This window comes from Aulonocara sp. 'chitande type north' Nkhata Bay, linkage group LG13, assembly GCF_057382095.1.
Source record: "Aulonocara sp. 'chitande type north' Nkhata Bay isolate Kocher_YH1m ecotype deep benthic linkage group LG13, A_spYH_male_GT1.1, whole genome shotgun sequence".
NCBI lineage: Eukaryota > Metazoa > Chordata > Actinopteri > Cichliformes > Cichlidae > Aulonocara > Aulonocara sp. 'chitande type north' Nkhata Bay.
Genome location: NC_141356.1, coordinates 1265902 through 1280009, shown reverse-complemented (window position 1 = coordinate 1280009; position 14108 = coordinate 1265902). Strand labels below are relative to the sequence as shown.

At 42.7% G+C, this 14108-nt stretch overlaps 1 protein-coding gene across 1 annotated transcript; it reads right to left on the bottom strand.

Annotated features, from left to right (window-relative positions):
- Positions 1-3606: 3606 nt before the first annotated feature.
- cdk1 (cyclin dependent kinase 1) lies at positions 3607-11461 on the bottom strand. The gene is made up of 8 exons (XM_086258217.1): positions 11313-11461; positions 10680-10722; positions 10265-10421; positions 9788-9911; positions 8505-8675; positions 7579-7742; positions 5900-6041; positions 3607-3864 (listed from the first exon to the last, which is right to left on the bottom strand). The coding sequence occupies exons 2-8, from the start codon at positions 10714-10716 to the stop codon at positions 3748-3750; spliced, it is 912 nt and encodes a 303-aa protein (XP_086114343.1). The 5' UTR covers positions 10717-10722; positions 11313-11461; the 3' UTR covers positions 3607-3747.
- Positions 11462-14108: the final 2647 nt, after the last annotated feature.

Sequence of the window (14108 nt, the reverse complement as noted above, 5' to 3'; positions counted from 1 at the left end):
GTTGTTCCTAGAGTATTTAAAAGTAGAATGGGAGGCAGAGCCTTCAGTTTTCAGGCCCCTCTTCTGTGGAACCAGCTTCCAGTTTGGATTCAGGAGACAGACACTATCTCTACTTTCAAGATTAGGCTTCAAACTTTCCTTTTTGCTAAAGCATATAGTTAGGGCTGGACCAGGTGACCCTGAATCCTCCCTTAGTTATGCTGCAATAGACGTAGGCTGCCGGGGATTCCCATGATGCACTGAGTTTTTCCTTTCTCACTCACTATGTGTTAACAGACCTCTCTGCATTGAATCATATCTGTTATTAACCTCTGTCTCTCTTCCACAGCATGTCTTTATCCTGTCTTCCTTCTCTCACCCCAACCAATCACAGCAGATGGCCCCGCCCCTCCCTGAGCCTGGTTGTGCCGGAGGTTTCTTCCTGTTCAAAGGGAGTTTTTCCTTCCCACTGTTGCCAAAGTGCTGCTCATAGGGGGTCACATGATTGTTGGGTTTTTCTCTGTATCTATGAAGCGCCTTGAGGCGACTTTTGTTGTGATTTGGCGCTATATAAATAAATATAAATAAATAAATTGAATTGGATGGTGTCAAAGGGTGAGTGTCAATGAACTGAATGGATTTTGGGCTGTATCAGGACAAAAACTTCATGTGGATACTTTCCAGATCCAGCGTGTGTTAGTGCTGAGAGCGCTCTTGATGCTGCTGTTTACAGATGATGACGGACATGTTAAAGTAACTTTAAGGTTAGGGATTGCAGCTCGAGGTGGTACATGAGAAACCAGATGTTCTTCTAAGTTCTATCTTTAATGGATGTAGCCTTTTCAGTGGGAGGAACATTTCCTCGGTCTCTGAGGCTGTAATGGTCTACAGTACCTGCAGTGACCGGTCACATATCGAATGCATCATCAGTTACAGAAGGGTAAACATTTGTTGTTACTGTTGCAGCTAACCACAACCCAGTAAAGTTAAAGGCTCTTCTAAACTGATTCCCAGTTTGAACTGGGTTGAGTGTGTGGTTTGAGATTGGCTTGTATACCTGAAGCTCCTTCCTGTACCATCTGACTGGGGCTCATGGGATCCCTCTTCACCCAGTACAGAAATACTCTAACATTTACTGGCCAGCCATTATTTGGGCAACTGCAAGACATTTGTACTTTGAAGCAGATGAAGACATTTAGGAAGTACGAACATCTTGATAGAGTTGAAAGAGGCGAAGCCTTCCAGTGGTCCAAATCTAGTTTTAGACTTAATTGCAGAGCCTTAAAATGACCTGTTTGCCTAAATACTTGAATTTTCTGTGGCTTATCGTGAAAAGGTTAGATCCAATATGTCCTTGGTACGCACGAGAGATCTGCATTAACTCACTTTTCTGAATATATTTGAAAGTAGTGTCAATAATTGAAGGATGCTCAATCAGTGTAGCCCATTAGCACACTGGGAGGCTGGCCTCACACACAGCGAATGTAACAGTCTGTAAATATTATAAAGTGTTAAATCCACTGTGTGAGTTCTATCTACAACTATGTTGAACACAATCTAATGATCTGATCATACAGCATCAACTTGCATTTAGGCACAATCAAGGAAACCTGAGATTCAAAGGTCGTCCATGATTTCCTCTGGGATTAATAAAGTACTCTGAGTCTGAAACCAACGGTCACAATGGGCAAGACAGGTCACTGAAATATCTCTGACTGTGACCGAGCTGTTATTTCCCATGCAACCATCCTCGGGGGTTCACAGAAGTGGAAATTTGCATCATGGATGTTTGTAGATGAGCCTGCAGCAACTGCACGGTGCCATCATCATGCCACCACGGTTGATCTAACCTGTAAAACATTCAGGCAGCTCTGAGGCCCAGTGAGTGTAGTCGATATTGCTACTTATTACTACAACTTACTAGTAAACGAGTTCAGTATTGTCCAGTCGTAATGCTCGTTGGCTCTCCAAGGATAACGAATGGTTCGATTTTACATGTATTGTGGAGGTAAACACAGACAACACGGAGCTCTTAGTTCTCACTCCTGCTTTATCCCTCTCCTCACATCAACTGAACACATGGCGCCACACAACACGGCAACACACTTCAACACTGGGTGTGAGTGCAGCCTAGTGGTCCACGCAGCATCATTCTTTTAACTATTCTCCAGTTCATGGTCACCGGGGGTGGATCTTAGGCTACGTTCACTCTGCAGGTCTTGATGCTCAAATCAGATTTTTTTGTCTGCTTGTTCACACTACAAATAAAATGCGACAGCAAACGCGCTCTAGTGTGAACGCTCAAAGCGGCCGCATGCGCAAAATAAGACGTCACACACCACGCGCTCTGTTTAGACCCAGAGCAACAGTATGTTTGACTGATGGCCTTAATATAAAGACTTTGGACTTTACGTTTCCCAATTTTTGCTTTAAGTTATTTTGTTATTGACATAATAATGTAAATAACCTAATAATGATCCTTATTGCTGTTTTAGAGGAGCGCTGCTTCGAAGGATAGCTGCAGATTTCTGTCAGAAGCTGCAGATTATACAGAACAAAGAAAATGTTCACGTTTCTCCAGCGTTGTCTTCCCAACAGTTTCACCGGATGGCCAGGAAGCGTTCGCGATGTCTTCTCCGGCGCTGATAATCGGCGTCTGTCTTGTGTCAGTGACGTAAAAGATGGATTTAATGCGACATGACCATCAAACAGCAGTCGCTTTCTGAAACATCAGATATGTATCTGATTCAGCACCACATACGACGGTGACCCCGGTCGGATTTGAAGATATGGGATTTGTGCCGTTCACACTGTCACACCATGATGGGATAGATGGGTCGCAGAGGGTCAGAAAAATCGGATTTGATGCGCTTTCACCTGCAGAGTGAACGTAGCCCAAGTTTCTCCTATGACAGTCGGCCTATTCTTTATGTTTTTAATGCAGGACAGTAGCACAGAGCCAGCTGCAAACTCTTCAGTTCAGGTACAGGTGGACATGACTTCGATGACCGTCCTATTAGCTGGGACGAGCCTGTGAAGATAGTCTAAGTTTGGGGACCTTTGCCCACAACTGAAAGACAAGTGTTGAAGTTACAAAGATGAACACAAAGCTGAGTTGCAGGTGTTTGAGTGCAAACGTGTCCTGAACTGAAACGCTCAGCGTTAAATGTTTAAGTTCTTACGTTTAATACAAACTCACCTCGTCTCCCTCGTCAGAGATGAGCCTGTGTGCTGCAGATTATTGTATGCATCGACTATAACTTCAAATAAAGCTCTTATTTAACACAGTTGAACATGAACACTTACAGCACAGCATGAGTCACCTTAAGTACAGCACAATGTTTGAGTCTCCTTTTCTTTAGAAAACCCCAAAGATCCACAGGAAGTGTCCCCTCGAGATGTATGAGGGAGAAATTGTTTGTTCTCTCAGAGATTAACATTACACAGTACTTCTAATTACTCACAGTACAATTGGTGTTGTGAGTACGGCGTACTTAGTGTAACATGGGGAAATGTGTCTTTCCCGTCATAGTTACCGTGAAGCAAACTCAGTAACCTTAAATAAGACACCCTGACCGTCACCGCCGCGTTTCATGATGTTGGAAAGAACGAGACATTAGGTCCAAATAACTGAGCAGGAAAAAAGAAAAAAAGTGCAGTTTTATTAAAGATTGACACTTTTTCCTCACACAGATACACACAAATACACATACACATATTTACAGAGTCACAAATGGTATGTGTCAATAAGCAAAGTCAGTATGCACTTCAGATTTTGTTGATGTTGGCAGCTGGCAGGGTGGATTTGTCCAAGTCGTCAAAGTAAGGGTGCGTCATGGCCTCACGGGCAGAGAGCCGTTTGGGGGGATTGTAGGTCAGCATTTTCTACAGAGACGAGACCAGAACAGACGATTAAACCTGAACATGCAGGAGTTCCTGGACTGGAAACTGGCACCAGCTCCAGGTTAACATCTTTAACACTGAATACTGTGCTGTGTCACCACTGCTGACCTATAATGCTAGAAACGATCCTGGTGACTAGTTTCTTAGTGACATAGACAAGGCAAAAAAAGAAAACCTCTGAAAAACAAACACACTGCGACTGCAAAGCGCGGCGCATGCTGCCGTGCTGTTTCACAATTCACGACAACCACTTGAAATCTAAAACAACAATCATCCATTTGCTTCTGCTAGCCCTGCACACCCCCATCATCAGGACAAACACTTCAAATCAGGAAATTCACTTTGTTTAAACTGAAAAGCTACTGAGACAAACTTCACTGAATAAATACAAAGAAATATCATCACTGATTTCTTTGAATTAATGTGATTTAATTTTGAGGGTAAAGCAGAATGTGGGGCAGAAACAAAAGCAGCACGTGGCTGCTTCCTGTCTCACAGCTGAAGCTCGGCTAACAGGAGGCAACAGGACAGTAACGATAGAAGTACTGCAGTATCACCTTAGGACCGCTGTGCAATAACAAATCCTCACTGATCTTAGTTACCTGAGGCCACACTGTAAAGAAATGTGGGTCACAATTCCTCCAAGATAGAAACAAGACAAACATACAGTGGAACCCCGGCTTACGAAGACCCCATTTAACCAAAAATGTAAGTTACGAAGGCACTTAACGGCAATATTTTTGCCCGTGATACGACAAAATGCCCGCGTAATGAAATGCGTTTCGCTGTTCCACGTGAAAGACCTATTGTTGTTGCAGTGCGCTACTTTGTGTGCTTTTCCTTTGCAATTAGCCTGTCGTTCATTCAAATATGAGCAAGTTTGAGAAAATATCATTGCACAGTGTACGCACGTACATTAATTAACATAAATGTAAGTTTTAACCCATAGATGCACAAAAATGACCCCACGTGTTGTTTTTCTTCAAAATCTTTAAAATAAAAAGTTGTAATATATTCATATTCCAGGTATTCCTCATAAAATATGTTTGTAACATGAGGCCATTTGCATTTTTATTAATTTTTTCATTACTGGCCTTGTCGCTGGACAAGGCCAGTCAGACACAGAGGAGCCCTCCGATGAGTCCTCTGAAGAGGAAATGGATATCGAGTCTAACCGAATGACCTGCATGTTGTTCTAGTTGAATGATGTGGCGTCACCTGCTAAGGACTGCTCCATTATTCATGTGAACACTGATTAAGCATTCACATCGTTGTGTAAAGCTTCATAGGTGCTCGTGTGTCCTGGTTTCTTACAGCAGCTCTTCCACCTGATGTCTCCATAAATGTTCACGTTCATGCAGAAACTAACGACCACGTGCAGCCCATGATGGCGGTGACCTCTGAAGCCCCGATGATGCGTGACACTGATTTCCTTTCTGATCTGTTACCAAGTAAAAGTCAAGCTAGTGTCTTTGATTCTAATCTGACACTTTGTACAAAAGCTTCATGTGTTTGGAAAATCAAAAGCAGTTTATTTCAAATGATGCCCTTCATAACACTGAAGTACAGAGAGCTGTGATAAAGCTCCACGTTCTCCATGAACATGGAGCAAACACACACAATCAGCCTTTACTGTCAACTCAGTCCCACGTGAGCCGTGATACAGTACAGCTGCATTTCACATCTCACTATGAAAGGCGGAAGAAAAAGTAGTTCCTACCAATCATACGTGGGGCCCGTGGGAGGGACACAAGTATTTCTACATGACTGTCGAGTTAAAACAAACAATAGTGAAGCACCCACAGAGATACTTTTCAAAAAGCCTGGTTGAATATCACCATCACAACTTTGTCACGAGGACAGAAAGAAACACCTCCAGCCTCAGGAAACCAGGTGAGGTGACCAGGTGTCTGACCTGCTTCCCTCTGGTCACACTTTGCTGTACAATGAGAATAAAAGGCTATTCTATTCTATTCCAGGTTTAATTAGCATGCTGTGGTGCTGCCTTTGTCCTTACCGCCAGTAGGTCCAGGCCATTCTTATCCAGGTTTTTCACCATGGACGAGAGGTTGCCAGATTTCCATTTGGGAAAAGTGTTTTTGTAGTCTGGCAGACTCTCGACATCAGGCCACACATCATTGTTTGGGGTTCCCAGCGTCCTGGAAAAAAGACAAAGACTCCAGGGTCAGTTCATTTGTTTGTTTCCATGAGCCCCAAAGTGTTAAAACACCAAAGACAGTCTACAGCTGAAGCTTTAGAGAAAACAGACTGTTTTAAATCTGACACACAGACACACTCGTTGTTGTTGTTTTAAATAGCTGCCAGAATAATGTGGAGATGTGAACACCAACCCTGCCTTACAGGCCTAATCTTACCAATCCCTGCTTCTCCACACAATCCAGGCGGCCTCAAACTGTAGGAATGACTCGGTCAGCTCTACGTTAGGACATCAACGTGACATTAACACTAACACAACTTCTCTGGCTCTACACAGAGTCAACAACATGCGTTTAAGATAGCTATGTAGCACTTATGTTTGCTATAACAACAATGTGTTGTTGTTCACCACACACACTTACATTCAAAGGCTTCATCCTGATGAAGTGATGATGTAGAAGAATACCAGGTAACAGATGTGTTAACTGTGACATGTCAATCACACGTGTGAGGTTGCTGTTCCACCTAATTACTTTTTTATCTACGCAGCTAGAGACCTGGCAGATGTATAAGGCAGTCCAGAACCTAACCCACTACAACACCAGAAACAGCGTGACAGCTGAGGGTGATGCTGTGCTCGACGATGAACAATAGACTCAAGGAAGCCACAGCTCAGCTGTCATGGTGCGAGGTGCACACTTCACTAAGAGCATCAGTGCATCACTGTCCCAGTCCTTCAGCCCACCATCCCTGAATTCAGCCGCAATCGTTCCACTACCCAGACAGACCATAAGCAGCCTGAACTGGCTGCTGTGATGCTGTGCAGACTAAAACTTCAGCAAGGCTGACCTATAACCCATCAGCATCTCCACTTACTGAGGGATCTAAAACCTGAACAGGGAGCTGGTGACGACTGCATGTCTGTGTGGTTCTTGAGCTGTACTACAGCACACAGGGAGGCACTTAAAGGGTCATTAACAGAGGCTAAAACACTCGTTACTGGCCCCTCTTTTCCTCCCTGGAGGAAACCCATCACTGTGGGGACCTGCACACACTCAGGACACCAGGTGTTTAAGCTTCTGTCCTCCCACAGGAGATCCAGGACGCTGAGGTCATTGACAACCAGACCTCAGCCCTAATCAATGCTATCAGCTCTGTACATACTGTATATACACTTGGTACTTATTTGTTGTGATTTTCTTGCCTTTCCTTTAACAGTGATAAGCTACACTCAGAGTTGGTTGCCCCACAGCAGACACAGTAGTTGTGTGCACAGTCAGACTGCAGTCTTTAAGAGCCAGGCACAAAGCAGGGACAGCCAGTCCTCGTGAGTACACGAACACCACACGTGGAAACATGAGATCCACGGGTTCAGCCCATCGTCTCTCCCACTCACACAAAAGGCTGAGCTCATCTTGTCTCGCACCAACAGTTCTTCATATTTGCCCGTCGTTCTCAATTCAAATTGAAATCAGCAGTTCAACTAAACTTCAGCTTCTATTGTTCCTAAACACATGAAGATGTTTTTGCTGTGTCTACCTGAAGATCCTGAAGAGCTGGTCTATCTCAGAGTCTCCATGAAACAGAGGCTTCTTAGTAGCAAGTTCTGCAAAGATTGTCCCAGTGCTCCAAACATCAACGGGGGTGGAGTATCGGGGTGAGCCCAGCAGGACCTCTGGGGCCCGGTACCAAAGAGTGACAACCTGGGAACACAAAGCAGGATATACCAGGCTGTTTGTGACCGTGTCAGATTTACAAACTAGTCGCGCCGCCTTGTTTGATGTCATTCTCACATGTCTGGATTCACACTCATGGTCTCATTCTGACAGTTTATAATAACCATAAACATGTTTAATGAATTGTTTTTGTAACTTTATAACATTTTGTAACACAGTTGTATGAAACGCTTGCAGCCTGTTTCTGAACCACTACGATTACAAAGCAGACGGCAGTTTATTTGTGCGTCGCTCTGAAACTCTCCCCTCTCACAAACAAATGCTGCCTGACCCGGTTTATTCATGCAGCACATTTCCAACAACGTGCTTAACAATGTAAAACATCACGAAAAATAATAAAATGCACAACAATGATGCAGTGAAATATAAAAGAGAAAAAATAAAATGATAAATATAAAAATAAATTATGCTTTTACTGTTTCTTCCTGTGCTAAATGTGACAATAACATTCAAGAAAAAGCATCACGCAAAATCACAACTCTGGTTTTACGCGGCGTTTCAAAACTGGTACATCGTTTGAAGTCCTCACTTTCAACACGAGTGCCTTGAAGCGACACATCGTAGATTGGTCATGTGATGCGCCCGTCGACCCCAGAGGGTCACCTGTACAGAGTCGGTCTAAATCTGTAAGGATTTTTCTTGGTTTTTAAAATTACAAGAAAAAGTAAAAGAAATGGTTTGAGATGCAGTGGCCTGCATATCCCAGGAGCTGTGAGCAAGGATCCTTACCTCATGGGTGTAGACCCTGACAGGAACACCAAAGGCTCTAGCCAAACCAAAGTCTGCCAGTTTGATAACGCCCTTGTTGTCAATCAGCAGATTCTGTGGTTTCAGGTCACGATGGAGCACTCGGCGACAGTGACAGAAGTAGATGCCCTCCAATATCTGGTAAAGGTAGCTCTAAACAGTGTTGGAGAACGAGCAGATCTTTAGATGAGCTGACCAGCAGCCAAATGACACAAAACCTTAAAATGTAACAGAAAGCACCTGAATTGGGAGGGTTGAGACTGCAATCTACTCATTTTGCACACTGTAACTTTAAGAATTTGGCTTATCAATTATGTAATATATTATCTGATAACGTAACTAGGGCTGGGTATCGTCACTGATTTCTAGAATCAATTCGATTCTGATTCACAAGGCCCCGAATCGATTCGATTGGATTTGAATCTGGGAAATTTTGACAGTCAGAAATATTATAATTCAGATCAGTAAATTTACATATTTTTGTATCTATAAAAAAGAAGCTGACACACGCAAGACTTGATCAAAAGTGTGAGCATCACAGCAGAGGCCTTTGTGTCAAAGTAGCTGAAGATAAAACAAAGAAAAACATGAAGGTGATTTTCCTGGCCTGGATTTTATAAAAATATTCTGCAGTACATCAAAAACGAAAGAAAACCATTAATGAACACATGAACATCACCTCTGACGTTACAGCGGTTTTATTAGAGACACGGCTGAGCGTTTTGCATAATTTTAAAAAGTTTACATTTGTTCAGTATTGAACGGCAGAAATTAGGTTTTCTTTACAGAAGTATGTAAACGGAAAAAAATATATAGTTTGGAGGGAGATCAAACTAACAGCTTTAGAATCGGCGCAAAAAGGGCGTAAACACAAAGCGCCGACCCGCCGACACATCAGAATCAGCGAGCTGTCGGCTTTCGGCCCCGACCGTGCCATTAGGTGAGAAAGGCGACATCTCACCGACTCTGATCCGCGGGTCGCGCTGCGTGTTTACGTCTTTGTGCAGAATCTGTGTTCCTGCTCTCGTTTACTGTCTTAGCTGTTTGGTGGTTATTGAAAGTTTGTGATCTTTCACCTGAGATTCTGGCATTTTGGGAAAAATAAATTTATATTAAAAAAATCGATTCAGGATTTTAATGAATCGATTTCACGTTATCCACGCCAGAATCGATTATAAAAACCCACCCCTAAACGTAACCCATCTCAGATTTAAAAGCTTCGAGTTCAAGCAACTATTGCACCACTGAATTAATGTAATACTTACCTTGACCAACATAGAGTCCATGTACTGGCCAGAGGGGATGGAGTCCAAGTATTTCTTCAGGTCCATGGACAGGAACTCGAAGATGAGGTAGAGACGAGATTCTTGCATTAGGACATCTAGGAGTCTGGATTACGCACACAAATACACATGAGTTCATACTTTATGTGTACATTTTCTCATTAGATGTGACTGAGCAGCAACTACTTGACCTCTTCCAGCACTCTGCACAATACTGAAACTGTTGATCCTGCAGTGTCAACTATTGCTACACATGCATTTATATAATGAACTTGATGCATATGTTCAAAACTTCACAATAGTTTCTATTGTTTGACCAACACCATGTCTCTCCATGCTGCACAAAGGGCACCAGACAATACAGAGAATATAGAGAAGTATTGTACATATAAAAATTCAAACCTCATGTTATAAAAACCAAAAGGATTTTAAGATCAAACAAAGAACTTGAGAGCTTACCGTACAACATTGGGATGTTTCAGCTCCTGGAGCAGAGAAACCTCTCTGACAGCTGTGCTGGGAACGCCCTCCTCCTCACTCTCCAGTCGGATCTTCTTCATAGCCACAATTTGCCCCGTTGCCTTGTGCTTACCTTTATACACAACCCCATATGTACCTGGGGGAAAGCACGAGCACTGGATGAAATGTGCTGGCAGCTTCCAAATTGCTGGACATCATTACTTGTTACCAAAGTAATTCTTGCCAAAAGAAAAGTTACACTAGAACAACTTTATAACCATGAGATTGTTGAGCAAACAGAGATTACAAGATGCACAAGAAAACTTGACTACACACATAATTACACATTTTTGAAGTATCAACATTTGTAGAGCTTCATGTGAATAATTTAGATGAACCATACGTTAAAACTAACCTTCTCCGATTTTCTCTATTTTCAGGTAGTCTTCCATTATTGCCTGAAAGGAGAAAGAGAAAAACAGGCTGTAACGTAAACAACTTCCGAGGACCTGCATTCACTTCGATCAGCTTACACACACATCTAATCATTTGTTGAGTGTCGATATTAGGTTAGATCGGCCTTTTATCTAAAAATGAACTTACAACAAGCCTGTTCGTATCGAGCACGACTTGTACGGAAATCATTCAAACTGGAAACTCATGTCACGTTAATTTACCCACTTACAGTAATGCAGACAGGCCTTTCGCCAGAACAGCAGGCTACCTCAAAATACGAACGGGGACGTTTTGAAACGTTAGTTTTGTTGCATTAAGCAGCTCGCACGTTTTCCCGTCGCTCTTTCACTCGTTTTAGTAACTAAGGCTGGTTAGATATTAAGCAGTCGTGAAATTAGCTTTTCTGATTAACGACCAAGAGAGGACCACTAACGTTAGCTTAACAAAGTGTTTAGCCGTCAAAGGCACCTTTTTTGAATGTCATGCTAACTGCTAAGACACGTTGTGTCGGGCGTTATGTTCCGCATTAGCTAAGGAGTCTTTTAAATGTAAAATTTTAATTTCACTTGTACTGACAAATATAAAAAATTACCTGTTTGTGCCTCGTTTTTTACAGACACGAACAAACTGCCGCTGGACCGCTCCCGGACTCTTTTGAAATGACTGGAGTGCAGCAGCAGGTTAAAACAGTCCAATGAGCTCACGGGATGTATTTTCAAAACAGCCAATAAGAGGAAAGGAAGGCTGTCATGTGGGTAGAGCGGGAGACAACCCGCCGATGTCCTTGGGAGCGTTCACTGACGCTGGGATATTTAAGCCCTACCCACTTCTAGGATCCGATTGACTTACATACTATTAATTTCTACAGTTACAGTTAGATTAAATACGTATCGTTGTGCAGTTTGTAGATTACACAGAATGCGTATACAAGAAAAATAGCCTACATTTACTTCTTGTGTCTTGTTATAAATTTGCTGTAGGTTACTTTATCAAGATAAATGGCTCAACTGCCTTAATTTGGTTTACTATATTAATATTCATTTTCATGTATTAGCAAGTAGTGCATTTTTAGTCAGGAGTCTGACACATTTGCAGTTATTTTTGCTAAGTGAAAAAGTGTAATATTGGCTACATATCTCTTTCAGAAATGCATAATATCTATAACTACCCCAATTGTATGTCAGCGGCCCTGTACTATCCATTAACAATGCATTAAGGAAGGTAAGGGTCAGTACATAAGGAAGTAACAATGCCTAAAGTTGAAAGCAGATATGATGAGGCAGCTGTTGATTTGATTAATAATGCTTGCACTTTTTCTCTGGTGATCATTAATAACAACGTTTATGGCACTTTTGCACTGACTTCACTTTTCAGATCCTGATACAATGTATGCATTTTTAATTTTATATTTTACTGCTAAAGATCGCTGTGGTCCCCACTGTAATGCTGTAAGCTGCGGCAACTCTAAACATATAACACTGTGCAGACATGATCAATATTCTGCTTAGAGAAATATATTTTTCTATTTCGTGTGAGATTAAGGAGATATGTCCAACCCATTTTTTCATTTTAATATTTTTAATCATAATGTTGTTTATCTATTTATTTTTTTTACATTGATTAGTACCTTATACCAAATACAAATAGACCATATGTTACCTTTTTGTAATAACCAATGTGAAATCCTTTGCTAGACAGATGGAATAGTGCGCTCAGCTCTCATATGAATATCATGACTGCATGATTCCAACATCGTGCCTTTTTGACTCAGTTACACTTTTTTCACTCTTTCTTTTCACACCTGTTTGTCAAATAAAAAATAATGGAAAGGATTTCCACATGATTAAGGTGCTTCAGTTGTTCTGCCCCGAGACTTCAGGAAGCACACAGCCCCACTCCCCCCCATCATCCTGACTGACACCCCCATCACCTCTGTGGACTCATTCCGCTTCCTGGGTACCACCATCACCCAGGACCTGAAGTGGGAGCCCACCATCACCTCCGTCATCAAGAAAGCCCAGCAGAGGATGTACTTCCTGAGGCAGCTGAAGAAATTCAACCTGCCAACACGGACGATGATGCAATTCTACACTGCAATCATCGAGTCCATCCTCACCTCCTCCATCACCGTGTGGTACGCTGGAGCCACTATCAGGGACAAACAGAGACTGCAGCGTGTTGTGCGCTCTGCTGAGAAGGTGATTGGCTGCAGACTCCCATCTCTGCAGGACCTGTACACCTCCAGGACACTGGGGCGTGCAGCTCGGATCTCAGCTGACCCTTCTCACCCTGGACACAGTCTGTTTGACCTGCTCCCCTCAGGCAGGAGGCTCCGGTCCATTCGCACCAGAACCTCTCGCCATAAGAACAGTTTCTTCCCCTCTGCTGTTGGACACATGAACAATAACCGTACGACTGTTCCCACCACTAACACATGACCCTACGCTGTGTCACTGCATCATTTCATGTTTGGCACTGATCACCACCTGCACTCATGTATATATCTTTCAATGTAGCACTCTTAATTCTTATTCTCATGTATATATCTCATGTATATCTCATGCACATATCTTTCCACGTAGCACTTTTAATTCTTATCCCTACTTTTATTTTTTTCCATGTCTATTTAAGTGCTATTTATGACACCATGTTTGCACTGAAGCACCGCAGCAATTTCCTAATGTTGTAAACCTGCTCAACATTTGGCAATAAACCCCACTGGACTGGGCTAAAAACACCACAGCACTTTACAGGAAGGGCCAGAGTCGTCTCTATTTTTTGAGGCGACTGAGGTCCTTCAACATCTGCCAGAAAATGCTGAGGATTTTCTATGAGTCTGTGGTGGCCAGTGCGATCCTCTATGCTGTTGCATGCTGGGGGAGCAGGTTGAGGGTCGCAGATGCCAACAGACTTAATAAACTGATCCGTAAGGCCAGCAATGTTGTGGGGATGGAGCTGGACTCCCTCAAGGTGGTGTCGGAGAGGCGGATGCTGTCCAAGATAAAGACAATGTTGGATAACACCTCCCACCCACTCCATGACATGCTGGTCAGTCACAGGAGCTCGTTCAGTGAGAGACTGAGATTACCGAAAAGCACCACTGAACGACACAGGAAATCATTCCTGCCTGTGGCCATCTCCCTGTACAACGCATCCACTTAACACACTGTTTGCTGCTACAGCTACACATGTTTCTTTTCCAACTATTTATTTATAAGTGACTTATGTATGTATGTATGTATATATATGTATATATTGTACTATTCTTAGTTAGCGTATTGTCTGTCTTGTCTTAATGTTGGTTTAAAATGGAGCACTGTAACAAAAAATAATTTCCCCCAGGGATCAATAAAGTATTCTGATTCTGACTTTGCACTTCCACCAGACC